Below are 19,450 nucleotides of genomic sequence, written 5' to 3'. Positions count from 1 at the left end.
AAACACTTTAGACCAGTGTTTCCCAAACTCCAGTCCTCATGGCCCCCAACAGATCATGAATTCAGGATTTCCTGAGTATTACACAGATGATAGAATTATCAAGGAATCAGAACATGCCACAGGTTCTCTCACCTGTGCAACCAAAGCTGTGGTACAAAATGGACCGACTCCTAAAACATATAATATATGGGCTCAGTAGTACAATGCAGGTGATGTGCTGGAAATGTTTTCATACTAAATTTGGGAAAGTTATGAAATGCCTTATTCTGTTCCTGATCTCAGCTTTTAGTTGAGATGAATCTGTGCTACACTTTATGTACATGCTCAGTAGTGACCAGTGCTGGGGAGTCATAGATGAGATGAGTCTGTGCTGCACTTTATGTACATGCTCAGTAGTGACCAGGGCTGTGGAGTCTGAGTCAGAAGTCAAGGAAATTGAGGAGTCAGAGTTGATGGTTTGGCTTACCGACTCCACGGCCCTGTGTGCAACATGAAGAAAATTCTGAAAACATAATCTGTTGTGATCCGTGAGGACTGGGATTAGGGAAATGTTGCTTTAGACCCTGCAGCTTGATATCCTAGGAGGCACCGGCCCTCCGGACCAGGGACCCCAGAGGCACCGGCCCTCCGGACCCCAGAGGCACCGGCCCTCCGGACCAGGGACCCCAGAGGCACCGGCCCCCCCGGACCAGGGACCCCAGAGGCACAGACCCCCCGGACAAGGGACCCCAGAGGCACCGGCCCCCCCCGGACCAGGGACCCGAGAGGCACCGGCCCCCCCGGACCAGGGACCCCAGAGGCACCGGCCCCCCCGGACCAGGGACCCCAGAGGCACCGGCCCCCCCGGACCAGGGACCCCAGAGGCACCGGCCCTCCGGACCAGGGACCCCAGAGGCACCGGCCCCCCCGGACCAGGGACCCCAGAGGCACCGGCCCTCCGGACCAGGGACCCCAGAGGCACCGGCCCCCCCGGACCAGGGACCCCAGAGGCACCGGCCCCCCCGGACCAGGGACCCGAGAGGCGCCGAGTCTTCGGACCATTAACCGACAGCTTCCACTTCCCTCATAGAACGGAGACGGAAAAATCTAGAAAAGTCTCTCACGAACTGTTGACTAGAGGAGCCACCAGACTGCCCCACCTGCAAAAGTCGCCGCGTTAGCGCTGCCTACTGGTTGGAAAGTTTCAATGCCGCGTGTCTATTATATACCTCTTAGGCCACGCCTTCTTATCTCATTCTCCAATCAGCGTTTTGCTGCGTCATACAGGAGCGACGCGCGCCCGGCGACAAACAAGGTTTACTGACTGGGCGGAGTTTCTCTACGTCCCTTGAAGATGATTGGAGGATGTGGTGTGACGTCAGGTGAAGGGACGGCTGACCGGATTGAGGCCAGGGAAGTGACGTCAGAGAGAGGGCAGTGGGTGGGAAAGTGCCGGAGCCTTCCAGAAGGAGCGAGCCGCGCAGCCGCCAGGTGGGAGCGCCTCTGCCGCCGTAGATTAGCGCACGGTGCCGTTATCCGCGCGTTATGCGCACTTCTCCTGGTAGCAGTCACCTTGTAGAAAGTGATTCTGTGTCTGCCGGAACTACAACTCCCAGTATTGTCCTGACACGCTGTAAGTGGCATGATGAGACTTGTAGTCCCCGCCGTGTGCTTACCATTAGGGGGTGGTGACTTATTATCCCTCTATGTGACCTTTTCCTATACATTTTCAGGGGTTCGACACTTTTTTTTGCCTGTTGTTTGTCTTAAAGGGGCGGTTCACTTGTGATAATTGGGGTCTGTAACGCCTGAAAGCGTCCAGTGTTAAGACCGGGGGGCAGTGATGTTTGGGTCCACTGGGGGGAGCAATGCTTGGGTCCACTAGGGGGGGGGCCATGATGTTTGGGTCCACTGGGGGGGGGGGGGGGCGTGATGTTTGGGTCCACTGGGGGGGGGGGGGGCCGTGATGTTTGGGTCCACTGGGGGGGGGGGGCCGTGATGTTTGGGTCCACTGGGGGGGGGGGCCGTGATGTTTGGGTCCACTGGGGGGGGGGCCGTGATGTTTGGGTCCACTGGGGGGGGGGGGCCGTGATGTTTGGGTCCACTGGGGGGGGGCCGTGATGTTTGGGTCCACTGGGGGGGGGGGGCCGTGATGTTTGGGTCCACTGGGGGGGGGGGGCCGTGATGTTTGGGTCCACTGGGGGGGGGGGGGGCCGTGATGTTTGGGTCCACTGGGGGGGGGGGGGGCCGTGATGTTTGGGTCCACTGGGGGGAGCGATGTCTGGGTCCCCTGGGGGGGCAGTGATGTTTGGGTCCCCTGGGGGGGGCCGATGTTTGGGTCCACTGGGGGGGCAGCGATGTTTGGGTCCACTGGGGGGGTGGGGGCAGTGATGTTTGGGTCCACTGGGGGCAGCGATGTTTGGGTCCACTGGGGGGGGGCCGTGATGTTTGGGTCCACTGGGGGGGGGGCCGTGATGTTTGGGTCCACTGGGGGGGGGGGGCCGTGATGTTTGGGTCCACTGGGGGGGGGGGCCGTGATGTTTGGGTCCACTGGGGGGGGGCCGTGATGTTTGGGTCCACTGGGGGGGGGGGGGCCGTGATGTTTGGGTCCACTGGGGGGGGGCCGTGATGTTTGGGTCCACTGGGGGGGGGGGCCGTGATGTTTGGGTCCACTGGGGGGGGGGGCCGTGATGTTTGGGTCCACTGGGGGGGGGGGGCCGTGATGTCTGGGTCCCCTGGGGGGGCAGCGATGTTTGGGTCCACTGGGGGGAGCAATGCTTGGGTCCACTAGGGGGGGGGGGGCCATGATGTTTGGGTCCACTGGGGGGGGGCCATGATGTTTGGGTCCACTGGGGGGGGGCCGTGATGTTTGGGTCCACTGGGGGGGGGGGCCGTGATGTTTGGGTCCACTGGGGGGGGGCCGTGATGTCTGGGTCCCCTGGGGGGCAGCGATGTTTGGGTCCACTGGGGGGAGCAATGCTTGGGTCCACTAGGGGGGGGGGGGGCCATGATGTTTGGGTCCACTGGGGGGGGGGGGCCGTGATGTTTGGGTCCACTGGGGGGGGGCCGTGATGTCTGGGTCCCCTGGGGGGGCAGCGATGTTTGGGTCCACTGGGGGGAGCAATTCTTGGGTCCACTAGGGGGGGGGGGGCCATGATGCTTGGGTCCACTAGGGGGGGGGGGGCCATGATGTTTGGGTCCACTGGGGGGGGGGCCGTGATGTTTGGGTCCACTGGGGGGGGGGGCCGTGATGTTTGGGTCCACTGGGGGGGGGGCGTGATGTCTGGGTCCCCTGGGGGGCAGCGATGTTTGGGTCCACTGGGGGGAGCAATGCTTGGGTCCACTAGGGGGGGGGGCGGCCATGATGTTTGGGTCCACTGGGGGGGGGGGGCCGTGATGTTTGGGTCCACTGGGGGGGGGCCGTGATGTTTGGGTCCACTGGGGGGGGGGGGGCCGTGATGTTTGGGTCCACTGGGGGGGGGGGCCGTGATGTTTGGGTCCACTGGGGGGGGGGGGGGGCCGTGATGTTTGGGTCCACTGGGGGGGGGGGGGCCGTGATGTTTGGGTCCACTGGGGGGGGGGGGCCGTGATGTTTGGGTCCACTGGGGGGGGGGGGCCGTGATGTTTGGGTCCACTGGGGGGGGGGGGGCGTGATGTTTGGGTCCACTGGGGGGGGGGCCGTGATGTTTGGGTCCACTGGGGGGGGGGCCGTGATGTTTGGGTCCACTGGGGGGGGGGGGCCGTGATGTTTGGGTCCACTGGGGGGGGGGCCGTGATGTTTGGGTCCACTGGGGGGGGGGGGCCGTGATGTTTGGGTCCACTGGGGGGGGGGGGCCGTGATGTTTGGGTCCACTGGGGGGGGGGGGGCGTGATGTTTGGGTCCACTGGGGGGGGGGGGCCCGTGATGTTTGGGTCCACTGGGGGGGGGGGGGGCCGTGATGTTTGGGTCCACTGGGGGGGCGTGATGTTTGGGTCCACTGGGGGGGGGGGGCGTGATGTTTGGGTCCCCTGGGGATGGGGGCGTGATGTTTGGGTCGGTCTCCAAGGCGACAAGTGGTAAACAGTAGAAAAGTGTTAATATGTCAAGAACAGATAAAAAACAAAACCGGTATTTGCAAAAGGGCGAGTATTTACAAACACTATCCGGCAATATTCACCTATAAAGATGGAATAACCCATTACAGGGGTTGTCCGGTCTGCGGCTAGTCTGTGACTGCAGACTTGTGAATCCTCACATTGCATGCTGGGAGCGGGCGGTCATGTGACCCATAGTAGCTGAACCTGTTGAGGGAGGATCTAAAGTGATCCTTCTTGGTTAACTCAGTGATTTCCAAATTAATCTACAGGGCGTTTCCGGCAACTGAAAATGACCAGACAGACGTGTGTCTCTGTTTGGGGGATCGAGCAGATCTCTGGCCCCCGTTTATTGTGTATCACTTTTCATAATCATAGAAATTATACTTCAACCAATCAGCATAAGAACACGCTCACGGTTCTTAACCTATAAGAATACAGGAACAGCCTGTACGTCAGTCTCGTAGAACAGTACACCCTCAGTCTTAGGTCCTGTCCAGATTGCAACAATCAAGGTCTCATTACAGCCGTGAACTTCAGCCTAGTAGCAAAATTTATCTTAAAACAGCAAAATGGAGTCGAAAAGCACAAAATGGAGAATCTTTCGTAATTTGTTCCTTCACAAACCAGGTTGGCAGCCCCCTCGTTCTCGGGATCGTTGGGGGTCCCAGGCGTTGGTCATAACCATATTACATGAGATAATGGCCCTCCAGTCCTTTCTGTGAGAGACGGATCTCAGCACACAGACAGTTACCAATATCGAGCCCCTCGGGAGCCGTCTTGGGGGGGGCTTTTTAAATAAAATACACAGCGACCACTCAACATTGACTGAACTCCACCCTATCGCCGTTACATGGAGCAGCGAGATGGTCTGTACCTTACTGAGGGGTCTGCACTGAAGACCCCTGGGTGGGAGGCCCCATGTGTATGTGCCTGACTCTTACGGTCTGTGTCTTCTTCAGGAAACCTCAGCGAGCGGCAGGATGGTAGATTACAGTGTGTGGGATCACATTGAGGTGTCTGACGATGAAGATGACACCCATCCCAACATCGATACGGCCAGCTTGTTCCGATGGCGACACCAGGTAAGAGCACGGTCCTGATTTTAACATCTTGGGGGGGATAGGCCGCTAAATATCTGCTGCCGCACGTTGAGGGGGATGTTCCCTAGGAGGCCTGCTGATGCTTAGTGGAGCATACCGCTCCAGGAGGCCTGCTGATGCTTAGCGGGGGATGCCCCCCAGGATGCCTGCTGATGCTTAGCGGGGGATGCCCCCCAGGATGCCTGCTGATGCTTAGCAGAGGATACCCCTCCAGGAGGCCTGCTGGTGCTTAGCGGGGGATACCCCTCCAGGAGGCCTGCTGATGCTTAGTGGAGGATACCCTTCCAGGAGGCCTGCTGATGCTTAGTGGAGGATACCCCTCCAGGAGGCCTGCTGATGCTTAGTGGAGGATACCCTTCCAGGAGGCCTGCTGATGCTTAGTGGAGGATACCCTTCCAGGAGGCCTGCTGATGCTTAGTGGAGGATACCCCTCCAGGAGGCCTGCTGATGCTTAGTGGAGGATACCCTTCCAGGAGGCCTGCTGATGCTTAGTGGAGGATACCCCTCCAGGAGGCCTGCTGATGCTTAGTGGAGGATACCCTTCCAGGAGGCATGCTGATGCTTAGTGGAGGATACCCTTCCAGGAGGCCTGCTGATGCTTAGTGGAGGATACCCTTCCACGAGGCCTGCTGATGCTTAGCGGGGGATGCCCCCCAGGAGGCCTGCTGATGCATAGTGGAGGATACCCCTCCAGGAGGCCTGCTGACACTTAGCAGGGGATGCCCCCCATATGAGGCCTTCTGACGCATAGCCAGGGGATGCCCCCCAGGAGGCCTGCTGACTCTTAGCTGGGTATGCCCCTCATAGGAAGCCTTCTGACGCTTAGTGGGGAATGCCCCCCATAGTAGGCCTGCTGATGCTTGGTGGAGGATACCCCTCCAGGAGGCCTGCTGATGCCTAGTACTTAGTGGGGGATGCCCCATAGGAGGCCTGTTGGCACATAGAAATGGATGCCCCTGAGGAGGCCTCCCAGTGTGTAGCAGGGAATGCCCCCCCCCCCCGGGAGCATTGACAGTTAGTTATATTTGATATGCAAAGATGATTAGCAAGTTGCAGATCTGATGATGCAGGGGCAGAGACCTTGATTCCAGCGATGTGACACTTACTGGGCTGCTTGGTATAGTTTTAATAATCTCCTGCTGATAAAACACTGATTTTATGACTGCAGAACTAGTTATATTGTGCCATGTTGTCCTCCTGTTCTGTACAGCCCTGCCCCAACCACTGATTGGCAGATTTCTGCCTATGCACAGTGTACACAGATAACAGCCAATCCGTGCTGTGGGCGGGGTTATACAGGGCTCAGCATTAGAGAACTGCTAGATTTGCAGAAGAGAAGACTGTGATTTTACAAAAACTGCAGCACTCAGTCCAGTAAGTGATACATCACTGGAATCAGGTTCTCTGCCCCTACATTATAGTTAGTAAGGCCGAAAAAAGACATTTGTCCATCCAGTTCAGCCTATATTCCATCATAATAAATCCCCATAATTATGCTGCTCTTGGATTAGATATTAAAAACCTGCTGACAGATTCTCTTGAAGTTAATCTCTGATTGTCCTCATGCTGTGGTGTACTGCTGTAGAAGGGCAGGTGCTAATAATTGCTCGGGCTTTATCCCCTGCCTCCTGACACAGGCCCGCGTGGAAAGGATGGAGCAGTTCGATAAAGAGAAGGAAGAACTTCAGAAAGGGACGAACGAATGTAAACGGAAGCTTACCGAGTGTCAGACGAAGCTGAAAGAACTGCAGGTGCATTGCGATGCGAAGGGGGACACCGAGAAGCTGAAGAAGGAGGTGGACCAGCTGAAGAAAGAGGAGAAGAACTGGAGGAAGAAGGAAGACGAGCTGAAGAAGAAGGAGAAGACCATGCCCTGGAACGTGGACACTCTCTGCAAGGAAGGGTTCAGCAAGGTATGGCGACATTCGGGGGCTACGGGGGTTGGAGAGGGCGTCAGAGGGGCAGTCGCCCACAGCAGCGCGTCATCCACGTTGCCTCTCTTCTTTAGAGTGTTTTTAACGTCAAGTCGGACGAAAATGTGGAGACTGAGGAGCAAAAGGAACAAAAGCACAAAACCTTCGTAGAAAAGAATCTCAAGCAGTTGAAACATTTCGGTAAGCGACGAAGACACAAAATAAAAGTGTAGTAGAGTAATGGCCGAAATAATCTCCCCCGAACCCTCCGCTGCCGCGGGCTCAGTGGGGGAGGTGCGCCGCATAGTACAGTACAGGGGGTCAGCCGTAGGCCGTGTTCACATGTCCGTGTACGGACCGTGACTTCAGACCGGACTCAAAAATCACCCGCCTCCTAGACCAATAATTATTATAAAAGGCGTCCAAGTGCTGCTCAGAAATCATGGTGTGCAGCGCCTGGTGCCGCAGGTCGTCTACGGCTACTACTGTGATTCATTGATCAGTGTTGGGGGTCCGCACCCTGGGACCGACCTACAGGGCTTTTATGGGGCCCGTGTGACTGCGCCCACCACTGCTGCACAGGTCCGGATGAATCCCCCCTGCACTGTCAGAGCTTGCAGCACAAATATCACTCTGCGCCCCCTGCTGGTAGATTGTGTAACTACACTGATAGCAAGTTGAGTTTATTCAGCATTAAAAATAATGTTTGGGGGTTTTTTGCAATTATTTTAATAAGTGACGAAAAATGTTTCTAAGAACAGGATTTGTTAAATATTTTTTTACATATTTAATCAGCGTAAACAAAAATATAATCTGAGCAAAGCGGATTCACCGCGATACAGGGAGGCTTTACACAGTTTATTTATAGTGTGGGTGGGTGGATGATGAAGTGTTGTGCTCCCAGGACACACCGCCTCTGGGTCAGCGACCCCCTGCGCGCCACCTCTGGGGCAGCAGCGACCCCCTGCGCGCCACCTCTGGGGCAGCAGCGACCCCCTGCGCGCCACCTCTGGGGCAGCAGCGACCCCCTGCGCGCCACCTCTGGGGCAGCAGCGACCCCCTGCGCGCCACCTCTGGGGCAGCAGCGACCCCCTGCGCGCCACCTCTGGGGCAGCAGCGACCCCCTGCTTGCCACCTCTGGGGCAGCAGCGACCCCCTGCGCGCCACGTCTACGGCCTTTCCCCCCCTACACACCATTTCTGGAGCTGGGTTGGTCTTGTAATATGGCATCTGTCCCACAAGTAACGTTCTCTCCCATTTGTCCCTCTCAGGCATGCTGCACCGCTGGGACGACAGTCAGAAGTACCTGTCCGATAACCCTCACCTGGTGTGTGAGGAGACCGCCAACTACCTGGTCATCTGGTGCATTGACCTGGAAGTGGAAGAGGTGAGAAGATTTCGTCAATAAGGGCTGAATCTGTGCAGAAATATTCAGCTCATCCGGTACCAGATAGTGGACACATGGTTCTGTTCACAGCACAGGATTATAGGAGCGATGTGTACACACGGCGACATTGGAGGGTTCAGCTGGCCCCAGCCATGTCTTCTACTAGGGGGTCTCCAGTGATCAGCGGGGTCTGACCTGTGTGATATCTCTGACCGTTCCCTCCATGATCTGGGCGCACGGTTGTTATTGTGAGTGGATTGCCCCCATTCTTCCTTCCTGATGTGGCGCCCCCTTGTGTTTGCTCCTTGCAGAAACACGCCCTGATGGAACAAGTCTCCCACCAGACCATCGTCATGCAGTTCATTCTGGAGCTGGCCAAAAGCCTGAAGGTGGACCCCAGAGCGTGCTTCCGGCAGTTCTTTACCAAGATAAAGGTGCGTATGATAATGACGGGGGGGCTTCTAACTTAAAGGGGCTGTCCCATAAACCATCGGATGGACAATAATGGCTGTATGTGAGGGCATGACGATGGACGGCCTCCTCCTTTCCACAGCCTTACAAAAGGTGCCTGCTGCACTTGCTGTTTTTCAGCAATCGTTCACTTGCCTTAAAGGGGTTTTATGGGCAAAACTAGAAAAATGTGTTTCTACTGTTGTAAACACATAATGCACCCGTAGCTGTGCCCATAAAGGCTCGGCCGCCCGTCTTCTTACCAAGTCATTAACCGGGTGACTTTTGCATCCATATAGCAGAACAGGGGAACATATAGGGCACGTAGAAGGGGGCCGACCTGATGTATAATGATAGGCACCGTTCCCCCGCAGACCGCCGACCAGCAGTATATGGACGCCTTCAACGACGAGCTGGAAGCCTTCAAGGGGCGAGTACGAGAGCGAGCCAAAATCCGAATCGAGAAGGCTCTGAAAGAATACGAGGAAGAGGAGCGGAAGAAGCGTCTGGGGCCCGGGGGGCTGGATCCGGTCGAGGTCTATGAGTCTCTACCACCTGTAAGTCGTGGGATTGATGGTGGGTTGCATCTCTTGGCTGGAAAGACGCGGTGTAAAATAGCAGCATTTTTTTGCACGTTTTTTACTTGCATTTTTGGTGCAGATTTTTTTTTTCCCCTCTCGTTAATACGGGTGAAATCTGCCGCAAAAAAAAACGCTGAAAGAACGGACATGATGCAGAGTGACATCTGTAAGAAAAAATAAGCAACGTGTGCACGAGACTTGACTGTGCTGCTACTAGGAAATCCTTCAGGTTTTGTGACTGATCTGTGCAGAAAAAAAGCAGCCAATCTGCAACGTGTGCACAGGTGCTTATTAGGGGACCTGACCGCTGAACCATTCTGGCGCTACAATTTTAGTTCTCCAGCGAAGAAGACCGTGATTCTCAGTACACGAACGGCCACAGTTTCTAGTTCCCTATGGAAGACAAAAAAATAAAGTGAAAAGTATTTATAAAAAAAAAAAAAAGCCATAATATCGAATCCTCTCCCTCATATTTTCCCCAACCAAAAATAGACAATGAAAATACAAAATAATTTAATCTGCAAAATAAAAATATCAAAACTCTCGAAAGGAGGTGGCATCTCCCACCCCCCACTCCAAAAAAAATGCAATAAAAAGCAATCAATTTGTTGTATGTACCCCAAAAAGGTATCCCTAAATAAAACAGATTGATGTGCAGAGAGCGAGCCCTCACTCGGCTCCATAGACTGAAAAATACAAGTTATTGGTCCGACAAATCAAGGTTCAGTTCAGAGTTTAAAGGGAACCTGTCACTTTGGAAACTCTTATTTACCTGCGGATATAGGGTTAATTTGCCTGTCAGCCTTACTGACAGCTGTTACCGGGAGAAAATGAACTTATTTCCTCCGGGGAACTGCTGGCTTTCAGTTATGGGGGTGTGCACAGAAGGATTACAGTGACCCCTTCTTCTCTAAGGGCCTGTACTTTTCCCCCTGCATTACATCGACCAATCATAAACATTTGGCATCATTCAGGGTGGAAAGTACACCCCCCCCCAGAAAAGCCTAGAGCTGACTTCCTCTGTGTGAGACATGTAATGATATACAGCCTTGCTCTCCTCCATGAGCTCTGCACCAACCTTGTAGAGTACAGCAGAGCTGTGCATCATTACAAACCCCTTTCGCAGCTTTCATTTTGGGGCACTCAGTGTGTAGGGCATGGGGGATTAGAGTAGAGCGCACAATGTTGTGAGATTAAAGCTGCTAAAGGTGTTTGTAATAACACATGGGTGGTGCAGAGATCATGGAGTAGAGCAGGACGGTGTGTTATTACATGTCTCACACAGAAACAGTAAGTTCTTGAGGGATGTAGTCTGTTTTTTTTTTCCTTCTGTACGTTTCTGCCTGCTTATGATTGGTCAACATCATGCAGGGGAAAAGTACACGCCCCCAAAGACAAATCTTATCACTGTACTCGTAGTGACTTGCAGAATCCACGCCATCAGGTAATTTTCACCGCACAATGAATGGTAAAGTCAATGGTAACAGTCAAATTTTCAACTCCTCTGGCAAATAAAGCAAGCAAAAAAAACCACAAGCCCTTGTACGACTGTTGAATATCTCTTGGAAGAAAGAAATATCTCTGTAAAAAAAAAAAAAGCAAATTATCTGCGTCCTTAATGGTTTACTGACAATTCGGCGTCTCCATTCATGTAAATACATCCTTATCCTTCCTTTTTCTTCTTTCTTTAGGAATTACAGAAATGCTTTGATTCAAAAGACATTCAGATGCTGCAGGACACGATCAGCAAAATGGACCCGAATGTAAGTCTAGGGGGGGAAATAAATGATTCATTTATATTCGGGGTGGGGGGCAGTGGAAAAAAGAAAAAAAAACATGTTATGGACTGTGCAAGTTCTCGCCTGGATGCTGCAACCGGTAGTAGAGAAATGGCCGGGATCAGAGTTGTCTCCGGACCTGGTTGTTGCAGCGGGATGTCGGCTGTATGTTACAATCGGCGCCGGTTCCTGTTTCTATATCATCCACTGTTCCTACAGTACAGTTGTGTCCGACTTTTGGAAAAGGGTAAAATATTAAAGGGAATCTGTCACCCGAAAAATGGCCTATAAACTAAGGCCACTGGCATCAGGGGCTTATCTACAGCATTCTGTAATACTGTAGATAAGCTCCCAATGTAACCTGCAAGATAAGAAAAAGAGGTTAGATTATACTCACCCAGGGGTGGTCCCGGTTCTGTTTGGGTCCGATTGGCGTCGTGGTCCGGTCCGGGGCCTCCCATCTTCTTACAATGACGTCCTCTTCTTATCTTCACGCTCCGGCGCAGGCGTACTTTGTCTGCCATGTTGAGGGCAGAGCAAAGTACTGCAGTGCGCAGGCGCCGGGAAAGGTCTGAGGGGCCCAGCTCCTGCGCACTGCAGTACTTTGCTCTGCCCTCAACATGGCAGACAAAGTACGCCTGCGCCGGAGCCGCAGCATGAAGACAAGAAGAGGACATCATCCTATGAAGATAGGAGGCCCCGGACCGGACCGCCCCTGGGTGAGTATAATCTAACCTCTTTTTCTCATCTTTCAGGATACATCGAGGGCTTATCTACAGCATTACAGAATGCATTCCAGAATGCTGTAGATAAGCCCCTGATGCTGGTGGCCTTAGTTTATAGGCCATTTTGGGGGGGTGACAGATTCCCTTTAAAGGGAAGCCCTGGCAAAGATCAGAGTCAGCCTTCTTCCTTGGAGAATGTTTTGGGCTCCATAACGAGGTCTCCAAAACTATTCTTACACGGATAAGGGCCATGTAGTAAATATCCGGCGGACGGTATGTGTGCAGGCGCAGGAGCTGAGCCCGCTCCATACAGGGCAGGTGACAGCTGTGTCGTACAGCCAGCACCTGCCTGTAACAGCAGCGACCGGGGCCAGTCTCAATTGCAGCCGTTTAACCATTTAAACGCATCGGTCAGTCGCCAACAGAGGTATATACAGTAGCATGTAAAAGTTTGGGCACCCTTGGTGGAAATTACTGTTATTGTGAGCAGTTAAGCAAGTTGAAGATGAAATGATCAATAAAAGACCTAAAGTTAAAAATGACACATTTCATTTGTATTTTAGAAAAATATTTTATATTGTATTTTCATCTTTTACATTTTAAAAATTACGAAAAGAAAAATGAGTGAATGCAAAAGTTTGAGCACCTTTGGAGATTTGTGTGCTCAGATAACTTTGACCAATGTTTCAGACCTTAATTAGCCTATTAGGGTTATGGCTTGTTCACTATCATGGTTAGGTAAGGCCAGGTGATGAAAATTTCTGAGCTTTATAAAAACCCAGCCTCCTCCAACCTTGTGCCAAAGACAGCAGCCATGGGTTCTTCTAAGCAGCTGCCTAGCACTATTTTTTGACTGCAAAAAACCTTCAGCAAGATTTTTCAGACAATTGAGTTGTGGTACATTGTGCTACTGTTCAGAGACACCTGCACAAATTTGGCCTTCATGGAAGAGTCATCAGAAGAAAACATCTCCTGCATCTTCATCATAAAATTCAGTGTCAAAGAATTATTATTTATTATTATAGCGCCATTTATTCCATGGTGCTTTACATGTGAGGAGGGGTGTACATAATAAAAACAAGTACAATAATCTTGAACAATACAAGTCACAACTGGTACAGGAGGAGAGAGGACCCTGCCTGCGAAGGCTCACAATCTACAAGGCAAAAGAACATCTAAACAAGCCTGATGCATGGACCGATGAGGTTAAAATAACACTCTTTGGCCATAATGATCAAAGGTATGTGTTGAGAAAAGCGCACAGAATATCTTTAGGAAAAGAACATCTCACCAACCATTAAGCATGGGGATAGATCAATCATGCTGTTGGGTTGTGTTGCAGCCAATGGCACTGAAACATTTCACGGGTAGAGGGAAGAATGGATTCAATAAAATTTCAACAAATTATTGATGCAACCATAACACCATCTGTAAAAAGCTGAAGGTGAAAAGAGGATGGCTTCTACAAATGGATAATGACCCTAAACACATGTCAAAATCCACAATACACGACCTTAAAAGGTGCAAGATGAAGGTTTTACAATGGCCCTCACAGTCCCCTGATCAGAACATCATTGAAAATCTGTGGCCAGACCTCAAAATAGCAGAGGATGCAAGACAACCAGGGAATCTCACAGAACTGGAAGAAATTTCCAAGAAAGAATTGATGCAAATCCCTCAAACAAGAATTGAAAGACTCATGGTTGGCTACAAAAGCATTTATACATTTACAAGCTGTTATACTTTCAAAAGGGGGTGCTACTAGGTACTTACCATGCAGGCAGCCCAAACTTTTGCATTGGCCCATTTTTCTTTTTGTAAATTTTAACATGTAAAAGATGAAAATTTATATTTTCTCTAGTAACCACCACGACAGCACACCTGGAGGATGTTACCCCTTTCCTAATAGGGACAGGAAATGACAAGAGGTTAAATAACCCCTCCCTCATCCTCCCCCTCAGTGTTTTTTCCTGTCCCTACTAGGGATGAAGAGGTCATCCCAGGTGTGCTGTGCCGGCAGCGGTCACCAGGGGGAAAGCGATTCTATGCCGGGCAGCTGGGGAGCAGACTTACCTCTCTTCCCCGAGCGCTGCTCCCGTCTCTCCGGACTCGGGACTTCCGCCACCAGTCCGCACCGTCAAGGCAAGGTCTGGGCGGCATTCTTCGGCTGGAGGCCTCTCTGAGCTCTCCAGCCCCTCTCCTCCTCCAGCGCTGTGCGCGCAATGAGGGCTTCCGGTCTGAAGCCGGCGGCAGGAAGTGACGTCAGACGCCGGCCGGCTTCGGTACTCAGGAAGCTCCTTTGCGTTCCACGCTGGAACGCATGTCAGTTAGCGTGGATTTCGGCGGTTTCTCCCCCCACATCCGGACATTGGAGGAGGAGGTCCTCTCACAGGAGGACAGGTGCTGTGTCCGGTCGCCTATTTAAGAGCCCCGGACAAGAAGACGTCTCAGGTAAGACCACGGTGTGGTGAAAATCATGGAGACGTCTGCCTCTCGCTCTGCTATTGCAGATCCCAGCACCATCCCGGCCCCAGTAAGTAATCTGGCCCTGGGTGTCCACTCCCTGATGCGGGTTGCAATCTTATGATTCCTTCTCCCCCTTTTTTTCAGGGGGACAAGGAACCCGCATCAGGAAGCAGATCCAAAGCGGCACGAAAATGTGCTGTCTGTGCAAAGAAACTGTCCTCTTCATATAAGAAGACATTATGCAAAGAATGCACAGAAAAAGTGGTCAGAGAAGAGCAGCCATCTCTAATGGAAGAGATTAAAGGCTTGATCCAGCACGAGATCAGAAGCTCTCTGGCCACACTCTCCCAGCCCACACCCTCCCCCAGTACTCCTCCGGAAGCTAAGAGAAGGAAGCTTAATCCAGAGGATGAGAGGCATGAGGAATCTCAGGAGGAGATGTCGGACGAACATCCAGAGGAAGGTGAAATATCCTTAAACTCAGAGGCTTCTCAGCAGGAGAGATACTACTTCTCCTCCAGTGACATAGAAGAACTCCTTACAGCAGTGAGGAAGACTATGGAGATTGAAGAAGAGAAAACAGCTTAATCAGTACAAGATGAGATGTTCGGGGGTCTTCGTTCTAAGAAAAAACAAGTATTTCCCATCCACAGAAACATCCGTGATTTAGTTCTAGAAGAATGGGAGACTCCGGAAAAGAGGTTGACCACCCCGGCAGAAATTAAGGAACGTTTTCCGGTAGATGACGAAACTGCTTCATGCTGGTCGGAGATTCCTAAAGTAGATATCCAGATCGCTAGGGTAGCTAAGAAAACCACGCTACCATTTGAAGATGCCTCCCAGTTAAAGGACCCTCTGGAGCGTAAAATGGACGGGCTGCTAAGAAAGTCTTGGGAGACATCTGCATCTTTACTTAATATCAATTCGGTGTCTACCTGTGTAGCCAGATCAATGCACCGCTGGCTGGGTCAATTAGAGGAACACCTGTCCTCAGGCACTCCCAGGGAGGAGATCCTGGCCTCTCTACCTATCTTCCAGAAAGCGACAGGATTTCTAGCGGATGCCTCAGCTGAGTCCGTGAGGGTGGCAGCAAGGTCATCAGGATTATCAAATTCTGTAAGACGGGCACTCTGGCTGAAATCATGGTCTGGAGACATGACCTCAAAGATGAGGCTCTGTTCGATTCCCTTTAAGGGGAATTATATGTTTGGGCCGGCCCTGGATGATCTACTGGAGAAAGCTTCAGATAAAAAGAAGACATTGCCAGAACCTAGAAACCCTAGGAAAAGACCCTTTCGCTCTCAACAAGAGCATACTCCTCAATACAGAGGCAAGGGTAAAACAGGGCGCTGGAGTTACCCAAAAGGAGGGAGAGACAGAAATCTCTTTCTTTCCCAGCCTCAAAACCAGAGAAAACAATGACGCCACCAGGGTAGGGGGTCGTATTTCAAACTTCCTCCCATACTGGCAAGCAATCTGCTCAGACCAATGGACGTTAACATCAGTCAGAGATGGAATAAAAATAGAGTTGATATCATATCCTCAAAAGATGTCAAGAACAACATCTTTAGCTACACCAAAGCTACAGTCCATATTGATAGCGGGAGTACAAGATCTTCTACTCAACAAAGTAATCTCCTCAGTCCCGGAAGACGAGAAGAACAAAGGACATTATTCAAATTTGTTTCTAATAAAGAAACCAAACGGATCCCATCGAATAATAATCAACCTAAAACCTCTGAATCAACATGTCGCCTACAGAAGGTTCAAGATGGAATCGGTAAGGTCCACAGTACCCCTCATAGGACAAAATTTCGTCATGGCGACGATAGATCTACAGGACGCGTATTACCACGTCCCAATCCATCCAGCTTATCGAAAATTCCTAAGATTTGCAGTCGCCAGGGGAAAAGACGTAGACCATTTCCAATTCGATGTCCTGCCATTCGGGCTATCCTCCGCCCCGAGGATATTCACGAAGATCATGTCCGAAGTAATGGCCTACATCAGAGGTCAACGAATATGCATAATTCCATACCTCGACGACCTACTGATAGTGGCCCCCTCAGTTCCCACTCTTCAGGAACACCTTCAGAAGGTAGTCCAGATCCTATCGTCCCTAGGCTGGATAGTGAACCACAAGAAATCGGAGATGGTTCCATCAACAACAAAGGTCTTTCTAGGGGTCCTACTAGATTCTCGCAGCCAGACATCTTTTTTACCAGATCAAAAACGGACCTTGCTTACAGCAAAGATCAGAACATTGAAGGACAAGAAGATAACTTCTCTAAGATGGGCCATGTCGGTTCTCGGGACCATGACGTCGTGCATCCAGATGGTGTCATGGGCACAAGCCCACACCAGAGTACTCCAGACTTATATTCTGTCAAATTGGGACGGATCCCCAGATTCTCTGGACAGAAAGATCAGGATACCACCGCACGTAAAGTCATCCTTGACGTGGTGGCTACAAAAGGAAAACCTACTGAAGGGAATTTCCTGGTCGCAGGATCCAGCAATCTCTATAACAGTAGATGCCAGCGAAAAAGGTTGGGGAGCTACGGTAGCCCAACACATATTTCAAGGGAGCTGGCCAAGCGAGATAAGTCAACGATCCTCAAACTTCAGAGAATTAAAGGCTGTAGAGGAAATCCTCAAAGCAGCGGTAACGCTTGTACAGAATTCCCATATCAAGATCTACTCGGACAACATGACAACAGTTGCCCATCTTCGTCATCAGGGAAGTACAAGACACGAGGATCTAAAGGCCATATCAGCCAGAATATTTTCCTGGGCCGAAGAACATGTTCTCTCTCTTTCTGCCCTGCACATAAGAGGGGAAATAAATGTACAGGCCGACTTCCTGAGCAGAGAAAAGATCCATCCCGGAGAATGGGGTCTAGACCCAGAGACTTTTCAGTTTTTGGTCAGGAAGTGGGGTCAGCCGGAAGTGGACCTGTTTGCGAACGCCCAGAACACAAAAGTGGATCAATTTTTTTCTCTAGATCCAACCGATCCGGGGCTAGGAGTAGACGCATTGGCCCAACCATGGACATTCTCTCTGGCCTACGCGTTTCCTCCATTACCAATTCTACCAAAGGTCCTACAGAAGATAAGGACAGAAAGAGTCAGTGTAATCTTAGTAGCTCCATTCTGGCCCAAAAGAAGTTGGTTTGGGTCCCTCATCAGCCTAAAAGTAGATGGACCAATAGCACTACCTCCGATCAAGAACCTCCTCTATCAGGGGCCAATACTTCATCCAGACCCCGAAAGATTACACCTGAATGCCTGGCTTCTGAATTCTCAATTCTGAGAACCAGAGGGCTATCAAAGAAGGTCATTAGTACGCTACAGAAAAGCCGGAAGACCGTTACCAATTCCATTTATCAGAAAATATGGAAGACCTATATATCATGGAGTGCTCCTGAACGGCCCAACCCAGATAGGCCGAACTTAGCCCGAATCCTTGATTTTCTACAGGATGGATTAGAAAAAGGTCTCAAACCCAGCACCCTCAAGGTACAGGTGTCGGCACTAAGCTCGTATTTCGACCAACCTCTATCCGAACACAGATGGATAAGAAGGTTTATGACGGCAGCATCCCGCATATCTCCAAGATCCATTAATATAGTCCCGTCTTGGGACCTCAATATAGTTCTGAAGGGACTTACACTTCCACCTTTTGAACCCTTGTCATCAATACCAATGGATAGACTCGCCTGGAAAACCACCTTCCTGATAGCTATAACGACAGCCAGGAGAGTAGGTGAACTACAGGCCCTGTCGATCAATGAACCTTACATGAGGATTCTACAAGATAGGCTTATTCTGCGATTGGATCCATCATTTCTTCCAAAAGTCGTCTCTGACTTTCATAAGTCACAGGAGATAATTCTCCCTTCCTTTTATCAAGAACCAAAAAATGAAGAGGAACAACAGTTCCATACTTTAGACGTTCGAAGAACGGTACTTTATTACCTTCAGATCTCAGATAAAATTAGGAAGGATCAAAATTTACTTATCCATCTTCATGGGCAGAATAAGGGAAAGAAGACTTCCAAATCTACAATTGCCAATTGGATCAAGAGAGCAATCTTGGAGGCCTATCAGATCCAAGGCCTTCCACCGCCAGAGAAATTCACAGCTCACTCTACCAGAGCAACAGCTGTCTCCTGGGCCGAGAAAGCCAGTGCTTCCATTGAGCAAATATGCAGAGCGGCCACGTGGTCCTCGGTCCATACATTTTCTAAACATTACAGGCTAGACCTGATGTCAAAGGAGGACTTAGCCTTTGGAGAAAAAGTCCTTGGGGCTATAGTCCCTCCCTAATAGATTACTCTTGGGTACTGCTCCAGGTGTGCTGTCGTGGTGGTTACTAGAGAAAATAGAATTATTCTTACCGTTAATTCGGTTTCTAGTAACTCACCACGACAGCAGGAGTAATCCCTCCCTATGCTTGTTATACGTTCTGAAAAGAATAAATATAATTTGAAGCATTCATTCTCCTGTGGTCCTTTATAATAACACTGAGGGGGAGGATGAGGGAGGGGTTATTTAACCTCTTGTCATTTCCTGTCCCTATTAGGAAAGGGGTAACATCCTCCAGGTGTGCTGTCGTGGTGAGTTACTAGAAACCGAATTAACGGTAAGAATAATTCTATTTTTTGTTTGCCTAAAATACACATGAAGTGTGTCATCTGTAACTTTAGACCTTTTAGAGATCATTTCATCTTCAACTTGCTTAACTGTTCACAATAACAGCAATTTTGACTAGGGGTGCACAAACTTTTACATGCCACTGTAAATGATTACTTAAGTAGTAGCCATTTCCCCAGTGACATAATCACGGAATACCAAGTCAGGTGAGGGTCTTCTGAAGACCCCCCCACCACAATCTTCTATAGCTATAAAGCCCAACTAAGGGCCTGTCTTCATAAAAATAAAAAATCAAGTCCCCTATGGGGACTAAAAAAAAAAAGGCAACTGTAATATTT

General features: G+C 51.0%; 1 protein-coding gene across 2 annotated transcripts in view; it reads left to right on the top strand.

Moving 5' to 3' along the window:
• Positions 1–1,324: 1,324 nt before the first annotated feature.
• Positions 1,325–19,450, top strand: part of CDC37 (cell division cycle 37, HSP90 cochaperone) — a 20,627-nt gene continuing 2,501 nt past the window's right edge. The window contains exons 1-8 of one of the 2 annotated variants that reach the window (XM_069767090.1): positions 1,325–1,470; positions 5,016–5,138; positions 6,794–7,069; positions 7,165–7,270; positions 8,341–8,456; positions 8,768–8,890; positions 9,281–9,463; positions 11,179–11,250. In XM_069767090.1, the coding sequence (XP_069623191.1) occupies positions 5,037–5,138; positions 6,794–7,069; positions 7,165–7,270; positions 8,341–8,456; positions 8,768–8,890; positions 9,281–9,463; positions 11,179–11,250 (978 nt within the window). In that variant the 5' untranslated portion in view covers positions 1,325–1,470; positions 5,016–5,036. Of the gene's footprint in view, positions 1,613–5,015; positions 5,139–6,793; positions 7,070–7,164; positions 7,271–8,340; positions 8,457–8,767; positions 8,891–9,280; positions 9,464–11,178; positions 11,251–19,450 lie in introns of both variants that reach the window. The other variant, XM_069767089.1, reaches the window with a different exon arrangement.

This window comes from Ranitomeya imitator, chromosome 4 (genome assembly GCF_032444005.1).
Source record: "Ranitomeya imitator isolate aRanImi1 chromosome 4, aRanImi1.pri, whole genome shotgun sequence".
NCBI classification, from domain to species: domain Eukaryota; kingdom Metazoa; phylum Chordata; class Amphibia; order Anura; family Dendrobatidae; genus Ranitomeya; species Ranitomeya imitator.
This window is presented reverse-complemented; position numbering and strand designations above follow the sequence as displayed.